Source organism: Salmo salar, chromosome 16 (genome assembly GCF_965601325.2).
Source record: "Salmo salar chromosome 16, fSalSal1, whole genome shotgun sequence".
Taxonomy (NCBI): Eukaryota; Metazoa; Chordata; class Actinopteri; order Salmoniformes; family Salmonidae; genus Salmo; species Salmo salar.
In genome coordinates, this window is record NC_138306.1 from 36,238,948 (window position 1) to 36,258,523 (window position 19,576).

At 45.1% G+C, this 19,576-nt stretch overlaps 2 protein-coding genes across 2 annotated transcripts; both read right to left on the reverse strand.

Moving 5' to 3' along the window:
• Positions 1-920: 920 nt before the first annotated feature.
• On the reverse strand, positions 921-8,239 carry vps4a (vacuolar protein sorting 4 homolog A). Its single transcript, XM_045697194.2, has 11 exons — positions 8,014-8,239; positions 7,449-7,560; positions 7,186-7,330; positions 6,793-6,854; positions 6,567-6,686; positions 6,270-6,426; positions 4,259-4,407; positions 3,970-4,051; positions 3,458-3,677; positions 2,116-2,256; positions 921-1,993 (listed from the first exon to the last, which is right to left on the reverse strand). The coding sequence occupies exons 1-11, from the start codon at positions 8,032-8,034 to the stop codon at positions 1,892-1,894; spliced, it is 1,311 nt and encodes a 436-aa protein (XP_045553150.1). The 5' UTR covers positions 8,035-8,239; the 3' UTR covers positions 921-1,891.
• A 1,119-nt stretch (positions 8,240-9,358) lies between these two features.
• Positions 9,359-19,538, reverse strand: LOC106573669 (beta-2-syntrophin). Its single transcript, XM_014148933.2, has 7 exons — positions 18,610-19,538; positions 14,681-14,891; positions 14,338-14,545; positions 11,336-11,478; positions 10,924-11,120; positions 10,334-10,524; positions 9,359-10,235 (listed from the first exon to the last, which is right to left on the reverse strand). Exons 1-7 carry the CDS (start codon positions 19,328-19,330, stop codon positions 10,143-10,145), a joined length of 1,764 nt encoding a protein of 587 aa, XP_014004408.1. The 5' UTR covers positions 19,331-19,538; the 3' UTR covers positions 9,359-10,142.
• Between the last annotated feature and the right edge of the window lie 38 nt (positions 19,539-19,576).

The window sequence follows — 19,576 nt, forward strand, 5'->3', positions numbered from 1 at the left end:
TACAAAAGTATCTATAGCCACAGTAAAACGTGTCCTATGTCGGCATAACCTGAAAGGCCGCTCAGCAAGGAAGAAGCCACTGCTCCAAAACCGCCATAAAAAAGCCAGACTACGGTTTGCAACTGCACATGGGGACAAAGATCATACTTTTTGGAGAAATGTCCTCTGGTCTGAAGAAAAATAGAACTGTTTGGCCATAATGCCCATCGTTATGTTCGGAGAAAGGGGTAGGCTTGTAAGCCGAAGAACACCATCCCAACCGTGAAGAACGGGGTGGCGCTTTGCTGCAGGAGGGACTGGTGCACTTCACAAAATAGATGGCATCATGAGGATGGAAAATTATGTGGATATATTGAAGCAATATCTCAAGACATCAGTCAGGAAGTTAAAGCAAATGGACAATGACCCCAAGCATACTTCCAAAGTTGTGGCAAAATGGCTTACGGACAACAAAGTCAAGGTATTGGAGTGGCCATCACAAAGCCCTGACCTCAATCCCATAGAGAATTTGTGGGCAGAACTGAAAAAGTGTGTGCGAGCAAGGAGGCCTTCAAACCTGACTCAGTTACACCAGCTCTGTCAGGAGGAATGGGCCAAAATTCACCCAACTTATTGTGGGAAGCTTGTAGAAGGCCACCTGAAACATTTGACCCAAGTTAAACAATAAAAGGCAATGCTACCAAATACTAATTGAGTGCATGTAAACTTCTGACCCACAGCTGAAACAAATAATTCTCTACTATTATTCTGACATTTCACATTTTTAAAATAAAGTGGTGATCCTAACTGACCTAAAACAGGGAATTTTTACTAGGATGAAATGTCAGGAATTGTGAAAAACTGAGTTTAAATGTATTTGGCTAAGGTGTATGTAAACTTCCGCCTTCAACTGTAATAACATGGATAATGTAAAGTTGAAATGGAATAATGACAAACATCTTTTTATTTTAGAATTCTGGATTCACTAAGTCAGGTTATCATGGATATGTGTAACTGCAGTGAGATCCCCTTTGGGACCAGAACAGACACCCCCAACTATACAGACACAGCAATACTATTATGACATATAGGAACAATATGATCATGTCTGTCATGGAACTATTATTTTCAATGCTCAGATCCAGAAATAGAAAAGGGCTCTTGTCCCCATCTTCATTCACATAACATGTCAGAGAAATAGTGAAATGTAAATACCTCTCCCAGTCAATGATCAGCTGTGTCCTCAGTCACTCATACAGTCAACACATCTTGACCAGATAAAATAGAATAAAATAAATAATCATAAATAGTGTAAGTAACACTGCCTGTAACATAGGGGCAGCTCTAGTGGGGCCTGGGAGAGGGGGTAGCTATGGTCAGTCAACTCAATTCATTTAAAAGCAGAGCGCTCCTACACAAGACATACATTAAGGCTGCGTTGAAACAGGCAGCCCAATTCTGATATCGCTTTCCACTAATAGGTATTTTGACCATTCACATCAGATCTTCAGCGCTGATCTGATTAGTCAAAAGACAAATTAGTGGAAAAAAAAGCAGAATTGGGCTGCCTGTTTAAACACAGCCTATGACTTACACACATGCAAGACAAGAGCTATGTTAAATGTAATTGTTCAAAAGCTCTTCACCCTTCCTTCATAATGATTAACAACTTAAAGTGCAGGATGGCAAAAAAAATATAGTCTCAGTCTTCAGGACTGCAATAGTGTATGATCGGAGGGAAATGGTATGAGGTTAAATGCTCCATCATTCTTGCCAATGCAGGTTAGTCGAACAAATCCAAGTTTGTAGTGTGGTAGTACTGTAGCTACTACTTGGCAGGAGGTTGTATGAATGGGGCTTGAGAGGACAAACAGAGTAAGGAGTAGTGAAGCCTCTGGCTGACCAGGACCTCTTAGCCCTCCTGTCCAAAGTCCTCTGTGAACTTCCTGACCTTGAACAAGTCTTCACTGTTGACTGTGGGACGCGTGGTGGACAGTGACCGCAGCATGTCAGACTGGAGGGCACAGGGACAAAGCAGAGGACAAACCATTAGCATTGTTCAGTATTTGTACAAATATGAGTGTAATGCCTGAATGTGTAAGCAAAATATGAGTGTCTGTTGTGGATGTTTCTCACCATGCAGACGATGGGTTCCAGCAGCTTGTCGCTAGGCACATCCATCCAGGTTAATTCTATGGCAGCTGGGTCCCCAGGCGAACACGGGGTCAGAAGGTCATCCACCATCAATTGACTGTTGGCACGGGATGGCCCTCGCACCTTGAGTACCACAACAAACAAACTCTTAAATCTCCTTAATAGCAGGGAAAGAGAAACATCTTTAGTGTAGTGTACAAGAGTCGACCGCAATAGAGTTACTATATCATGGGCAATGTTCCATCTAATCTGCGTGCGGGCCCGAGACTGCCACGCAGCTCCCCAGGACTGCCACGCAGCTCCCCAGGACTGCCACGCAGCTCCCCAGGACTGCCACGCAGCTCCCCAGGACTGCCACGCAGCTCCCCAGGACTGCCACGCAGCTCCCCAGGACTGCCACGCAGAGTGCAGTTTTCCACTCTGAACACTATCAACCTTTCTCTTTACTGTCATCAAATCAACTCAATATTAGCCACTTTCAATGCAACATACTTAAACAAAACGAACTACGGAGGATGTTTTGTTGTAGGTAGAACACATCGGAGTAGGATTCTATTACACACGACCCAGCCCATACTCTACACAGACCTGTGCGGCATAGCCAATCAGAGCTGCAGTAGGTCTTTATGCAAATAGACCATTGCCATATATGGATCCGTGCTATTTACTATGAACTGGACTGTGTTACCAGCTGTGGTCTTGAGTAGATGGGCTTGTTTTGAGATCAAAGCAAGAGCTGCATTTAGCCACGTGTGCACATTTTGTTCATATCTTTTGCTAGGGGCAGTGTTGTATTTTGAGGCAGGCTTGAATAAGCTAAGTAGCCAATAGGCAGAGGGTAGCATAGTTGGTCTGATTCTAATTAATAATGGTATGGGAATGATAATGCATTTGATTTTGTAAAGTGGTTTCTTGTATCAGAAACAACATTTTCATTCACCTTGTCTAAAGAACAAGTGGATAAACAAGTTCATGTCAAGCCCTGCATGTTTTTGTTTTTTTTTCAATGGAATGTAGGCCTACATTGAATACCACATTGGCTGCTACTATAGGCTGAATGATAGAACAGGTATTTAAACGTTAAAAATGTTATGGGACGTATTTCCACCATTGTTTTTGATGGTAGGCCACTCTGGTAGACCTACATTATGAGCAAATAGTCACAGTAGCCTACTTGGCCACTGCTAAAACTAACTTAAAGCAGGTTCAGCCTCAGTGTTCACAGTAAACGCGCACTGGAAGTTGCACTGAATTTTCACAAATTCAGACCTGAAATTTGCTCAGCGAGGAAGAAATTAGAGGGAACATCATGGGTATAAATTACCTTTTTGAAGTGTGTGGCTGACTGCACTTTCCTGACAGGCTGCATGAGGGCATCTCGTACAATGACGCTGATATCAGCCCCGGAGTAGCCTTCTGTCTTTTTGGCGAGCTGACGAAGGTCTGCGTCACTCAGGCTGTGGGGTGTGTTGCCCAGGTGCAGCCGGAACATCTGGGACCTGGCGGGCTCCTCTGGGAGAGGGATGTAGATACGCTTCTCAAACCTGACAGTGACATAATTCTGATGAGAATGCTTGACCATGACTATTGTACCCATTAGGAAATCATTTTTGCTTGAACATTACAACACAAAACATTTCCCATTTTGGGTGCTTATCTACTGTTCTACAAACATTTCAAGAAAACTCCAGGACTGGTCTTCCACTCAATGGAATCTACATTAATAGGTAGACAGTATAAACAAATATTCAGGCTTTATCATTACTTTTGTGAATCTGTTAAACAACAAACATACTGTATATCCCATCCCAACCTGCCCCCTTATTGATCACTGACCTTCTACGGATGGCAGCATCCAGAACCCAGGGAATGTTAGTGGCTCCAAGGGTGAGGATTCCATCGTTGTTGTTGCCCACACCTGTCAATCAGAGAGTAGGAATGAAGACTATGTAAGCCTGTTGCTTATATAGAACATGTTACGCATTGAATCGGAAAGGTCAAGTCAACTGATGCAGTAGACTTTTAAGTTAAGTCCTCTTTGATGGGGTGTTTGTTTGATCTGAAGTCTAAAAGCTGTCTTGGCAGAAAGTGGGGAGTGGGTATAGACTGTAGTCTAAATTCTCACCTTGCATCTGTACCAGGAACTCGGTCTTAATCCGCCGGGCTGCCTCACTCTCATTCTCATTCCTGGAGCCACAGAGCGAGTCCACCTCGTCAATAAAGATGATGGAGGGCTTGTGCTGGCGGGCAAGATCAAACAGGTTCTTCACCAGTCTGATGGATAGAGAGAGAAAGAGAGGCACAAACATTCAACAGGTTACTTACGCTTGCTTCGAGGCAAGCAACACTGAAGCATGCATGAGAGCGCCAGCTGTTCCGGACGAGTGTGTGATCACGCTCTCCGTAGCCGATGTGAGCAAGACCTTTAAACAGGTCAACATTCACAAGGCCGCGGAGCCAGATAGATTACCAGGACGTGTACTCAAGGCATGCACGGACCAACTGGCAAGTGTCTTCACTGACATTTTCAACCTCTCTCTGTCTGAGTCTGTAATACCTACATGTTTCAAGCAGACCACCATAGTCCCTGTGCCCAATAACACTAAGGTAACCTGCCTAAATGACTACCGATCCGTAGCACTCACATCTGTAGCCATGAAGTGCTTTGAAAGGCTGGTCATGGCTCACATCAACACCATCATCCCGGAAACCCTAGACCCACTCCAATTTGCATACCGCCCCAACAGATCCACAGAGGACGCAATCTCAATCGCACTCCACACTGCCCTTTCCAACCTGGACAAAAGGAACACCTGTGTGAGAATGCTGTTCATTGGCTACAGCTCACCGTGCAACACCATAGTGCCCACAAAGCTCATCACTAAGCTAAGGACCCTGGGACTAAACACCTCCCTCTGCAACTGGATCCTGGACTTCCTGACGGGCCGCCCCCAGGTGGTAAGAGTAGGCAACAACACATCTGCCACGCTGATCCTCAATACAATTTCCCATCAGGGGTGTGTGCCGAGTCCCCTCCTGTACTGTGTGGCCAAGCACGAATCCAACACCATCATTAAGTTTGCTGATGACACAACAGTGGTAGGCCTGATCAACGACGACACAGACTATAGGGAGGATGTCAGAGACCTGGCAGTGTGGTGCCAGGACAACAACCTCTCACTCAACGTGAGTAAGACAAAGGAGCTGATCGTGGACTACAGGAAGAGGGCCGAACACGTCCCCATTCACATAAACAGGGCTGTAGTGGAGCAGTTTTAGAGTTTCAAGGTCCTTGGTGTCCACATCACCAACAAACTATCATGGTCCAAACACATCAAGACATTCATGAAGAGGGCACTACAATGCCTTTTCCCCCTCAGGAGACTGAAAGGATTTGGCATGGGTCCCCAGATCCTCAAAAAGTTTTACAACTGCACAATCGAGAGCATCCTGACTGGGTTGCATCACCGCCTGGTATGGCAACTGCTATGCATCTGACCGTAAGGTGCTACAGAGGGTAGTGTGTACAGCCCAGTACATCACTGGGCCTAAGCTTCCTGCCATCCAGGACCTATATACTAGGCATGTCAGAGGAAGGCCCAAAACATTGTCAAAGATTCCAGTCACCCAATTCATAGACTGTTCTCTCTGCTACCGTTTGAGCTCCAAGTCTAGGTTCAAAAGGCTCCTTAACAGCTTCTACCCACAAGCAATAAGACTGCTTAACAATTAAACAAATGGCCACCCGGACTATTTGCATTAAACCCCCCTTTGTTTTTACACTGCTGCTACTCGCTGTTTATCTATGCATAGTCACTTTACCCCTACCTACATGTACAAATTACCTCGATCATTGACTCGGTACAGGTAGTCGCTGTATATAGCCTCATTATTGTTATGGAGTGCGTTTTTTTAACTTTAGTTTATTTAGTAAATATTTTCTTAAAACTCCATTGTTGGTTAAGGGCTTGTAAGTAAGCATTTCACGGTAAGGTCTGTTGTATTCAGCACGTGAGAAATAAATTTGATTTGATACATAAGTATCAGTGAGAATAAATTTTTTGTCCAATCAGGTGTGGATGCATAATGGGGATTTACACAAACAGTAGAATTACAAATAAGAAATGATGTCTCACTTCTCACTCTCTCCAAGCCACTTGGACATGAGGTCTGATGATGACACAGAGAAGAAGGTGGAGTTGTTGGCTTCTGTGGCTACTGCTTTGGCCAGGTAAGACTTTCCAGTCCCAGGGGGTCCAAAGAGAAGAATCCCTCTCCATGGAGTGCGTTTGCCTGCAACCAGAGATACATTCAAGCATAATGAACAAATAGACAGAATACACATACAGTATTATATCATTATGGTGACATGTCCATGCAGAAGATAGTGAGAAAGAGAGTAGATATGTGAGGGGGAAAAAAGGCAGTCTAACCTGTGAAGAGGTGAGGGAATTTAATGGGCAGGATTACAGCTTCCTTCAGGGCCTCCTTAGCTCCCTCCAGCCCAGCTACATCGTTCCACCGGACATTGGGCTTTTCCATTACAATGGCACCTGTACCAGGACATGGATCAGTTTAGCATCAAAGTTAATTTCCCTCATGAACATCACAGACACAGTTTAGACAGCTGGTGTGTGAAAGAGAGAAACACACACTCACCCATCAGTTGCTCCTGCAGTTTCTTTCTCTCTGGGTTTTCACCCTCGCTGTCACTGTCACTCCTAAAAGGAATGTGTAATGTGAAACAAACTATTTGGTGCCGGTGACTGTGGCACTTATTTGATTTCTCTCGACTCCAACCCCATTCGACGCGTGGAACGGATGTGGGTGGGGCTAGGTCTACATAAGGGTGCTAATTTAAAAAAACTCACAAAAGCTCTGACGAAGGCCGTGAGGCCGATACGTAAGCTTATTAAAGATCAGTGATACTATCAAGAGCAGTGTGCGGTTTCCTTTTTCCTTCATATTGTCTGTTTGGCAAATTGTTATTTCCTAGGTATGCTTGTGTTAATGTAGGACAGTGTCTGTGTGAACAGATGTGTGACAACATACTTATCATTACTCTGTGCTTCCTTGACAGGCTTCTTCCCTGTTTTTTCTTTGTTTTTCAAGAAATCTTTGAGTTTCTCGGCCCGGTCTAGGTACTGCATACACTTCCCACGTATGCTCTCCTTTGCCTTGTCACTGTGTGCCTCATCTGGAAGAAGAGATCAAAACACATTACTTTTTGCCTTCAAAAACAACAACCTAATTTCTACTCTGAATGCTTAAACAAATTGGACTATGAACAGAAAAATATTACATTTCACACTCACACTTGATAGCATGCAGGAAGTACTCCACTGCATGCTGGTAAAGGCGCAAGGCTTCCTCATAGTTCTTGTTCTTGTCCTCCTCTGTGGCTTTGGTCACAAGATCAATCGCTTTCTGTGTGAGGGAAGAGAGGAAGGGATGAACCATATAAATGAAACAGGGGAGTACAGGTTCAGACCATGGGTCAAACCAAACAAATAAACTGTAGATTTACCTTTAAGGTTGGAATCCATAAACTGTAACAGATTATATCTGACATTTACAGACTAATAACTACTAGTACTCACTAGACTTGACTAGCAAACTATTTTGTTTGCAAGACATACCATTACAATATACATGGCCTCGTAACAGTTATTTGTGCCAATGGTCAAACTACCAACAGTGGAAAATGTGGTGTTTTTGTTGTCGCTACAGTATTCAGTTGAATAACAAGTTGACTGGTAACTATTAATCAGAATGTATAATAGTGTAGCTCGTAAACTAATGGTGATAACATTAGCTAGATTTTGTTGACACAAGTTAGCAAGTAACGTAGCGAACGTTAGCTAGCTAATGTTTTGCTACCTGTAATGTTGACGTTGTCATTTCATCTCACTCTTTTGCTCTTCGCCCAGCGTCTCTGATGCTAATTCAAGGTATCTTTCAAATATGGTTACTATATTTTCAGGAGAGGTGTTGCTACAAAATCATGACAAAGGTAGCTTCGCTAGCCTATTTGACAGCCACTGCCCAGGCAACAGCAACAACCGTAGCTAGTGGTAACTACAGACATTCATGCAGCGTCTGCGTCACTCATGAAAGAGAAGAAAAACAGAAGTAGTGACGCCTAGCGGACAGGATAATTACTGAGTCAGATTATTATTATTTTATTAAAGAGAGGAGTGGCACGGTATTGCGAAATCTATTTTTTGTTAGGCTTTTCTGAACCAGCTTTCCTTCCATTGCAATGACAGACATCAAATCCATTTGTTACAGTTGGACATTAACATGTTTTATTCTTATAGATATTTACATTTTAGATTATTACATTATTATCATACATCTTAATACAGGCTTGGAAGTCTAAAATACTTTGCATATAACAGGTTTGCAGCAGCAGGGTTTCTCCTGTGCTTTCTCTGCTAAATGATTGTGTGGAACGCAAGCTGCCACATGTAACTTTGGTTAAAAAACCCTTTCTCAAAAAAAAAAAGTGTTTCTTTGCAATAACAGTATATAGCTCAAAACGAACAACCAAAAGAGAAAGATATGACAGTTTGACACTGTGAAATGCTAATTAAGATACATTCATGGGTAAATTAAGGTGGCTATCAAGCTAGAAATTGAACAGTTCAGGTATTGATAAAAATGTCCATTATTAGAAGTAGGCCTACAGAGACTGAATTGGGATAGAGTTCAGTCATAGAATTGGCAGCATCCACTAGGCCCCACTTACAGTATCCGCTTACATACTGAGACAAGCTGTTAGGGTGATCACGTGGTACAGCAGGGTCTGAAAAAGAGCTTTGACATATGTAGGACTCAGAGGTCACATACAGCAAGATGATAAGCTTATACAGGGATAAAACAAAATAAAAGAATAGCATCCCATTTGTGCTAGTAAAAGCATCCAAAGCTTCCTTTCACTAAATGGACATGATGAGGTACCATATTACAGCTGAAATGGTGTTCTCAGATATCATAGTGCTGAATGAACATCTTTCAACGTTCTTTATAGGTATATATTTCGCTTATTTTAATTATGTACTGGATGGAAACATTTCCCAGAACACTTAGCAGACAGCTTGTAGCTCAGTGACTTTACTGTGGATGCCTATTGACAGTAAATATTATGTTTACATGGTGTGTATGCAACTTCCTCAGGAATCACAGAAAAATATGAGGTCAGAAAAAGGCAAAGAAGCTTAGGTATGACCTCATGAGCTTTAATAGAAAGCATTGGCTTAGGGCTAATGCAGAAGGGAGTGATAAAGGGAAGTGGTATTCTCAGGCAGCATGGGACAATGGTTTGGCAGTGTGACTATCCTACTGGAGGGCAGGTTGACTTTGAGGCAGGTGACAGGGGTCACTGGCGTTACGCCATGGTTTTGTAAATGCTCAAAAATAGCATCACATTTTCATAGTCAAGTCATGCTAAACATAGGATATACATACAAAATAATTAACTGAAAAACAGTACAGAAATAGCATGTTAACAATATAAGAATATACTACTATTGCTGTGCATGTTGTTGAAAGCTTACTTTGCTTTAAAACCTATTACCTTTTGAAAATAAAAAATACTTTTACACACACACACACACTAAAAATAGCATTTATGACTACATGTAACAAGGCACAGTTGGCAATCCTGATTATAACAGTCATTTTGGATAATGTGCTAGATAATCAGTTTTTGGGTAACAGGCACTCTATAAAGCCAACAGAAATGTAAAAGTATAAACCCATTCATTCTGGCAGTATGCTCTAGGCCACTCACACGCAGTCATCAACTTGGAAACCCAATTACATGTACACATGCTCATATGAACAAACTTGTACTCTGTTCATCACAAAATCACTAATTTGCCTGACAAGAACAGAGTACATACATAAAAAAATAGCCAAAAGTACATCGGAAGGCTGTGATGAATGATACATAGTAAAAATAAGAATATTTATGGATATGTTCCCGACTCCAGCCTCTTCCCTCTTCACGTCAGCAGGCCCAGACGAGTCAGTTTGGCAGACAGGAAGGAATGAAGAACAAACACCATGGGCTTGGGGCCAGAGTGCAGGTCAAACACCTGAAAGAAAGAGACAAGATAAAAAATACAAACAGTACATTAATCAATACAGTCAATGAACTTTTAGACCATTGCACTCTAACAGTGATGTAGCTTACCATTTCACCCTCTGGACCTCCAAAGTCCAGATAGAGGTTGCGGATCCCGTCGTCTGCAGACATCTTGAGCTTCTCGAAGGGGTATCTGAAGAGCACAGCACCCCCTGCAGACTCTCCTGGCTCCCGGGTCACAGTGAAGCCCTTCTCATAGTGCAGTATGAGGCGAACGTCCTGCCTGTTCAGCATGCAACCTGAGGTACAGAGGGAGGGAAGTGTGAGAACAGTACTGCAAAGTAAATGTGTGTGTGGGTGTGTGTGTAATTGGAACAGTATGTGCCTGTGTGAAAGAGTTTCTGAACATGTTTGTGTTGCAGTGGAATAGGGAAGGAAAAGACTGAACATTTCCAGCACATACTAGCAGCCAACTATTGTTCTCTATTGAGTGGAAACATTCCCCCAACTGACTATGCTTCTTCCTTTACAACTTTTTTTCCCCCACTGGTGTTTTTGGTACATTCACTTTTTTCTGTCACCACTTCCTGTATCACTGTGAGAAGTGAATCATGTGATTCCAAAGCCTCACTCAATAATATATGCAGATAGTTAGACAAACCAACATTAGACATATAGACAGACACACACACACTCACCAATGGAGACCTCCTTAATGAGTTCTGCAGCAGCATGTGCCCCCTGCACCAGGGCCCGGGTCCACGAGGACAGGTCCCAGTGTGTCTCCACCCGGAACACATGGGACTCGATGCCCCGCCCTGTACCCGTCCGAGTGGCAAACACCAGGTCTGCTCCCTGCGCCGGGGAACTGCGGGCACTGCCAGAGTGCACCAGTCTACAGAGAAACAGGAACAAACCACAAGGTTATATCAACTCACTGTTTGCTCCTCCCACAAGTGATTTTTAAAGAGCTTACAGTGATTCATAAGTTATGATAACAAAATGCCAACACATCGCAGAGTGAAAATGGCAGAGAGAAAGAGATAGAGAGACAGACAAAGAGAAATACAACCTACATTCTAATTCTGGCTTGCAAACTTGTTGTCCTACCTTGTGGCAAGTAGTGGGTGTGTGAGCATGGGTGTGGACCAGGCTTCGCGGCTCCATGGCACTGATTCAAACAGCAGGATATCCTTCTCTGTCAGTGCCATGACCATTGGTCGGAACTGGTGCCGCCCACCATCCAGCTGGACCTACACCATAAAGACAGACAGCAAGAGAGAAGTGTGTCAAAGTGCTTATGTAATTTCTGATGAGATTTTCCACGTCTGTTTGTGTAGTTGTGTGGGTGTCATGCTAGGTGGGCACAGAGAAAAGTTAATGCAACGGCAGCTTCCTTTGGTTCTGTCTCAAAGTGCTTCCTGTCAACCCCCAACATGGCCAACTAAAAACACACACAGACAATATCTATACATTTAACATGGTGTACTGACACTGCACCGCTACCCACTTTGTGGACTATTGCTCCCATGCTGCTATGCCCTGTGAACTATTACTCCCATGCTGCTATGCCCTGTGGACCATTACTCCCATGCTGCTATGCCCTGTGGACCATAGCTCCCATGCTGCCATGCCCTGTGGACCATTACTCCCATGCCCTGTGGACTATTACTCCCATGCTGCTATGCCCTGTGGACTATTACTCCCATGCTGCTATGCCCTGTGGACTATTGCTCCCATGCTGCTATACCCTGTGGACTATTGCTCCCATACTGCTATGCCCTGTGGACTATTACTCCCATGCTGCTATGCCCTGTGGACTATTACTCCCATGCTGCTATGCCCTGTGGACCATTACTCCCATGCTGCTATGCCCTGTGGACCATAGCTCCCATGCCCTGTGGACCATAGCTCCCATGCTGCCATGCCCTGTGGACCATTACTCCCATGCTGCTATGCCCTGTGGACTATTACTCCCATGCTGCTATGCCCTGTGGACTATTACTCCCATGCTGCTATGCCCTGTGGACTATTACTCCCATGCTGCTATGCCCTGTGGACTATTATTCCCATGCTGCTATGCCCTGTGGACTATTGCTCCCATGCTGCTATGCCCTGTGGACTATTACTCCCATGCTGCTATGCCCTGTGGACTATTACTCCCATGCTGCTATGCCCTGTGGACCATAGCTCCCATGCTGCCATGCCCTGTGGACCATTACTCCCATGCCCTGTGGACTATTACTCCCATGCTGCTATGCCCTGTGGACTATTACTCCCATGCTGCTATGCCCTGTGGACTATTACTCCCAATGCTGCTATGCCCTGTGGACTATTACTCCCATGCTGCTATGCCCTGTGGACTATTACTCCCATGCTGCTATGCCCTGTGGACTATTACTCCCATGCTGCTATGCCCTGTGGACTATTACTCCCATGCTGCTATGCCCTGTGGACTATTACTCCCATGCTGCTATGCCCTGTGGACTATTGCTCCCATGCTGCTACGCCCTGTGGACTATTGCTCCCATGCTGCTACGCCCTGTGGACTATTGCTCCCATGCTGCTACGCCCTGTGGACTATTGCTCCCATGCTGCTACGCCCTGTGGACTATTACTCCCATGCTGCTACGCCCTGTGGACTATTACTCCCATGCTGCTACGCCCTGTGGACTATTACTCCCATGCTGCTACGCCCTGTGGACTATTACTCCCATGCTGCTACGCCCTGTGGACTATTACTCCCATGCTGCTACGCCCTGTGGACTATTACTCCCATGCTGCTACGCCCTGTGGACTATTACTCCCATGCTGCTACGCCCTGTGGACTATTACTCCCATGCTGCTACGCCCTGTGGACTATTACTCCCATGCTGCTATGCCCTGTGGACCATTACTCCCATGCTGCTATGCCCTGTGGACCATTACTCCCATGCTGCTATGCCCTGTGGACCATTGCTCCCATGCTGCTATGCCCTGTGGACCATTGCTCCCATGCTGCTATGCCCTGTGGACCATTGCTCCCATGCTGCTATGCCCTGTGGACCATTGCTCCCATGCTGCTATGCCCTGTGGACCATTGCTCCCATGCTGCTATGCCCTGTGGACCATTGCTCCCATGCTGCTATGCCCTGTGGACCATTGCTCCCATGCTGCTATGCCCTGTGGACCATTGCTCCCATGCTGCTATGCCCTGTGGACCATTGCTCCCATGCTGCTATGCCCTGTGGACCATTGCTCCCATGCTGCTATGCCCTGTGGACCATTACTCCCAGCTGCTATGCCCTGTGGACCATTACTCCCATGCTGCTATGCCCTGTGGACTATTGCTCCCATGCTGCTATGCCCTGTGGACTATTGCTCCCATGCTGCTATGCCCTGTGGACTATTACTCCCATGCTGCTATGCCCTGTGGACTATTGCTCCCATGCTGCTATGCCCTGTGGACTATTGCTCCCATGCTGCTATGCCCTGTGGACTATTGCTCCCATGCTGCTATGCCCTGTGGACTATTGCTCCCATGCTGCTATGCCCTGTGGACTATTGCTCCCATGCTGCTATGCCCTGTGGACTATTGCTCCCAAGCTGCTATGCCCTGTGGACTATTGCTCCCATGCTGCTATGCCCTGTGGACTATTGCTCCCAAGCTGCTATGCCCTGTGGACTATTACTCCCATGCTGCTATGCCCTGTGGACTATTTGCTACATTCATTTTGTTCAGCTGTTTCTCTTTTCCCCCATTGTTGACCTTTCTTCAATTGTGTTGTCTCTATTGTTCTTTTTAATTATGTGTAACCTGTGCTGTGACTTGTGACCCATGTAAACTGCACTTTAAATCAATTCTGATTCGCACAACATATAAGACAGCACATTTAAAAGACTACAGAATATCACAACTGAAAGTTCAGAACAAACACAGTGACCCATTTATAAAACTCTTCACAGTACACATGCACTATTACACAAGGCTGAACAACACTACACAATGCTGTATGTGTGAATCTGTACATACGTGTATTTGACAGCAGCATACAGTACTTCAATTGGATTATTTTGCTTAATATTTTGTGTGTTTGTGTAATTTATTCTGAAGGCCTATATGAGTGCAGTACCTGTTCTGCCAGCCAGCTGATGTGTTTGAGTTGGGGGTGTGACCCAGTGGTGCTGGAACCCAGGTAGGAGTTGATGTGGGCCAGGGTCTGGGGCAGCAGGGCAGCAATGTTGGTGTGGATGGCTGTGAACCAGGAGTGGGCGCTGGGGCCATCCTTACAGCGCATCACTACCGTATGCTGGCCATCAGGAGAGTGCAGCTCCAAGAGCCTTTGGGAGTCAACAGTCCTCATCATTATCTTACTAAAACATACCAAACCAACAATCTCATTATGTTTCCTATTTTCCCTCTTATGCCACATTTCAATTGCACACACGCACGCACGCACACAATGCAGGTCTTACCTGTTCTCCAGGTCAGGCATAGTCAAGTTCCTGCTGATAAAGCACATTTTGAGGAGGATGACTTTCCTGTCCTTGGCCCCACTGTGTTTGGGGGACCCAGAGTCCTCACTGCCACTGAAGTTGGGGGACTGAGGATGCACTCCATCCCACGGCAGGTCTGCCACCAAGGAGGGCTTCTTAAACAGTGGGGAAACTTCTCTGATATATTTAACTACAGAAACGCAGAAAGACACAAAATAAAGAACATTAGTGATTAATTATGCATAGACCTCAAGTTGTACAAAAGTGTGTCTAAACGCAACACACGATTGATCATGTTTCAGACTGTGGTTGAAAAGTTGCAATGCTCAATTAAAGAGTAATGCATGTCTTATAAAGATGTATTCGTCTCTTGTGGAGTTGCTCTGAGTAGGATAGTTGGCGGTGCAGTTGTGTGCTTGGCAGGTCGGCTGCTTGGAGAAGAATGGCTTTGACTGAAATCAAGAATTCAGTTTCCAAATTTGGTCCTGCGGCCTATTCCACTTCTCCTCTCTCTCTCCCCTCTACTGGTGTATGTTAGTCCTCTGGGTCGCTCTGCTCTGACTGAGAAACTCGATATGAGGAGCTGAAAAGATGAGGTAATTGTTGCATGTAGGAGAGGATTAGGGTTGTGAAAGTAATTGGCCCAAACATATAGTATGAATATGGGTGGACTGTGTGTGTATGTGTGTATGTGTGTGTAATTTGATGGAAACAGGGAGGTAGTGGTAGAGGTAGTGGTGAGGCACTAGGTCAAGGATTGGAACCCATTTCCCAGACCCTGCAAACCACACTGTTCTTACTAACAGTGTCAGTAAATATTTCTGCAAGTCTTTTGGTGTGGATATGTACTGTATGTGTGTATGTATGTGTTTCACAAAGCGGCTGGCCCTCTAGACATGAGCTAGAGCATGAGGAAACCCCTACCCAAACCCAACCCGGAAGAAATCAAGATGGACAGAGCCTGCTACAGTCACACTGCGAATCCTGATGGAGCAAAATAAAGATTACACTCACTGCCATAGTGGCATCAATGTTATCAATCTCATGGTATATTTAAGTACAGGTTCTGTCTGTGTGTGTCATTCCTACGTCCCCACTGTACTGTAGCTCTGGTATCTGTATGGATATTCTTTAGCAATGATAAGTTGAGCTTTAGGTGACAAAGACGTTATGACACTGGCTCGCATTCAGAGGGAAGATACATATTGGAGACTTGGAGCTTTACCACTACATCTCCATCTGCCAACACTCTGCTTGAGTAAGTGCAGACTGCAGTGGAACAAGGAGGATGTTTGGGCTAGTTGGTGTTTTATGGCAGAGTTTTCTGTTGAACTGAACAAGGAGAAAGTGTGTCCCACACCCAACATGGAGTTAAAACTTTGTGAAAAGTTCTGAGTCAGATAGTTGGTTCCAGAAGCTGCTCTCACTGTCCCTCTCTGGTGCTGTTTAAAGATCTCATTAGAACTGTCAGCATTGTCACTCAGCTTCAGTTCAGATTTTAATTAGGGCAGTACACAGAGGACAGTGTGTGTGTGTGTGTGTGTGTGTGTGTGTGTGTGTGTGTGTGTGTAAGAACGAAGGAAAGAATGAAAAGAAGACAGCGAGAGATTGAGAGTGATGAGACGAGGTGCCTAGAGGTGCCATCACACATAGCTGGAGCTAGTTCGTCTCTCTCCCTCCATACCTATATGCCCACAGCAATGCAGAGGAATGAGACAGAGGAGGAAGGGGAGAAGAGCCAAGGGAATCTGTCTGACTCCAACTTATATTTGGCTGAAGGAGTTGAGGTTCAATCCCCCATGGATTGATCATGCATACATTTGCTCTCTTCTTCTTGTAGCCTTCACCCGGGTATGGCTTTAAGTGATCGGTTACACCACAGACCCTTACCACTGTTTTTCTTTTGACCAAAATCCCCCTGTGGTTTGTCCAGCTTCACCCTCTTTTCTCTCCCCCTCCCCCTGATGCAGGCTGTGTGCTGCCAGGCCTTTAATGAGAACAGTGTGTCAGACTCCCCAGATGGGGGGGGGGGGGGGGGGGGGGGGTGTAGAGGCTCTGGAGAGGCTCCCTCTGCTCCCCTCAAATATACACACCTGCCCCCCACTCAAAAAAGCTCCCTCTCAAACACACACACACACCTATCCCCTTCCTCGCCTCTTTTCACCCTGACCTCGATCACAAAAGGATGGCATGCCATTTGGCAGAAGCATTGTATATATCCAGTGTGTGGATAAAAAAAAAAACATTATAAAGTGCACATGCTGCTACACTGTCCCTGCAACGAATCACACAAACAAATGTCTTAGCTGAGTAGGTTATGGTCAGATATTTCTGTGGATATCCATCTCTGTTTACAGACACAGACAACTTGAACAAACGATGAGACAGAGAGACTGGAGAGCAAATGTGCCTTTCCACTGATATTAATCAATAACGACAGTGCTATTTAAATTAATGACATAAAACATTAACCTGGATTCATACTTCATATGTGGTGGCTTTTATGATGCATTGCAGAATCAAGTGAAATGTTCAGTGGTCATTGGTCAGTAAGTTTTGGCTTGTGAACAAAAGAAAATAACTGTCTCTAATCGGGCCTGTCCCCATTTTATGAATACAGTCTTTGTCTCTTTGTAGAGTTCTTATTCTTCCTTTTAACCAGACAATGGCCTCCTCCTCTATCCACCAACGAGCAGACAAACTAAACGAGACAGCCATGAGCCAATGTACTAACTGAATGACGTTAGTCGATGTCCATTACAGTGAGCTCATGTTTATTATGAACGGCGAAGTATTAGTTAGAAACACAACATCCAGGCCTGTGTGAGAGTTTTACACAGGCCTGAGAAGCAACCTGGTTGAGGAATGTGAAGTTACTAATTGCTGTAATGTCTAGCGTTGATGTATTGTGTACATTACATATTGGTCTGGAAATTGAAACCTCATTCTGACCTTCAGAGGATGAGGAGAATGCAGACAGATTGGAATTGGGGTCCATTTACAAACACCACAACTCACTCCCTGTCATTCTAACAAACAGTGACAGGCAACTGGGACATTCCTTAAACAAAATCCCAGGTTTTCCGTAATGGAGAGACAGAGATTAAAGTTATTTAGGACTATTAGGCCTATTTCAGACGAGAAGCAGAAAATACTACTTGATTTTGGGGATTATAGTGAGAACTCATTTGACTTGCTAAATGACACTAACTACATCTCTACATCCAACCTTACTCAGTATTCATGCTGGGTTCATGTGCAAACCATTAACCACCACACAGTGCATTTCAGCCCCTGACCAGTTGTTTCCAAACCCTGGGCTTCACACTGAAGTGCTCTTAAAATCAATATAAGAGCACACAAACGTGATGATTCACCGCTTTAGCATACAATGACCTATCTAAAATAATCCACTGCCACAAATACAATGTAGCTAATTTTGTAACCACTGTGCAATACTTTCGTGTTTACAATTGGCCTAAAGATAGGCTACGTTGAGTCCATTGATACCGCCCCCTATAAAATCCCATCAATGGTTGTGGAGTGTGAACTTGTTACATTGCAGCCTATAGCTATGCGCTGTGGTCTGGCAATGCGCTAGAAAGTAAACATTGTAGCCTAAAACCATGGCCAGAATTCTGGCTACGTTGAAAATAAATGAAAAAGTAGCCTGGTCATCAATAAGTTCATCTAACTGGCTGCTCATTATCTTATTTTAGGTATTTCTGTGTGTCTATTTCCTGATGCAATATTCGGCCCACAGCTGCATCCTAGGCGATATCTTCTAAGAAAGAGGCAGAATAAAGTCGCATTTGGCTATAAAGCGAACATTGTTTTGGCGACTACTGAAGGCTGCTGTCAGATTGACTGGCCTTCTCAAATCCCCGCTATTGCGTTTGGAAACTTACCCTCAAGCGTAACCTCTTTCCCGGCCTTTTTTAGAGCCTGCACCGCCAGATCATGCGTAGCCTCCCTGAGGTCATTTCCATTGACTGACAGGATCGCGTCGCCGACCCGAAGAGCCCGACTCTGATCAGCTGCAAGTCCGGGGAAGATCTTGGATATGAGGATGGGCATTCGGTTTTCCCGACCCCCCTTGATACTGATCCCCAACCCGCCAGACTCTTGTTTTACAACTCGAACTTTACGCACAGCTTCTGATGCGCCGGATTCTAAATTGATGGAAGTTTCGCCATGCCTGGAACTGAAGCTAGATCCAGGACTACCGTAACTGGACCCCGGGCTGCCAAAATCAGAGTTCGTACCGTTATCACGATTATACTTGCCAGAGCTGGGGCTATTAAAACCGTCGTAGTGACCCCGGTTGATGCCCCCGCGCGCTGGGCTACCGCTTCGTCCTAGCGCACCATGGTTCGGATGTTGCTCTGGGTTTGAGGTTTGACCACGGTTCGAATTTCCCGACGCTAAACCCGGGTCGTTTCCGTTAGACATTCCATTCCGCAGGCCCGCTGAATTGGTGTAATCCAAGTTGTTCCCGTGTCCGCTTATCTCTGTTTCGGCCGTTAATGTGAAAGTCTCGCGGGTCAATTCGGCCGCTACCCGAATCCAGCGGTCCCGGAGCAAAAGGTATAATTGACCATTTTTGTCTGCTCGTGTCCAGACAGCCATCCTGGTAGTCCGCGGTAGATTTCAGACTAAACTCATGATGAACTTTTCCTATTTTCAGAGTGCGTAGGCTACCCAAGCACTAGCCTACACTACATTTGACACACCCACTTACGCACAGATTGCAGGAAAATGTTTCAACAAAAAAAAGTGGAAGGGAACAAATGCCTCTGATGGACTCCCTCTTCATTGGGGTGCTGAAGCGGGCCGCCTGCTGAGTAAAAACTCGGAGCCGGATGACAGAAACAG

Bases quoted from the DNA above. Each gene is read 5' to 3' on its own strand.
- vps4a (XM_045697194.2), bottom strand. From the start codon at position 8,034: ATGACAACGTCAACATTACAG. The intron at 7,331-7,448 runs GTGAGTGTGAAA...CTCTTCTTCCAG, and splicing joins CTTCCTGCATGCTATCAAGT to ATGAGGCACACAGTGACAAG. The intron at 6,687-6,792 runs GTGAGTGTGTGT...GTCCTGGTACAG, and splicing joins ACTGCAGGAGCAACTGATGG to GTGCCATTGTAATGGAAAAG.
- LOC106573669 (XM_014148933.2), bottom strand. From the start codon at position 19,330: ATGGCTGTCTGGACACGAGCAGACAAAAATGGTCAATTATACCTTTTG. The intron at 11,479-14,337 runs GTACTGCACTCA...TTTATGGTGTAG, and splicing joins TCAGCTGGCTGGCAGAACAG to GTCCAGCTGGATGGTGGGCG. The intron at 10,236-10,333 runs GTAAGCTACATC...TCTTTCTTTCAG, and splicing joins GAGGTCCAGAGGGTGAAATG to GTGTTTGACCTGCACTCTGG.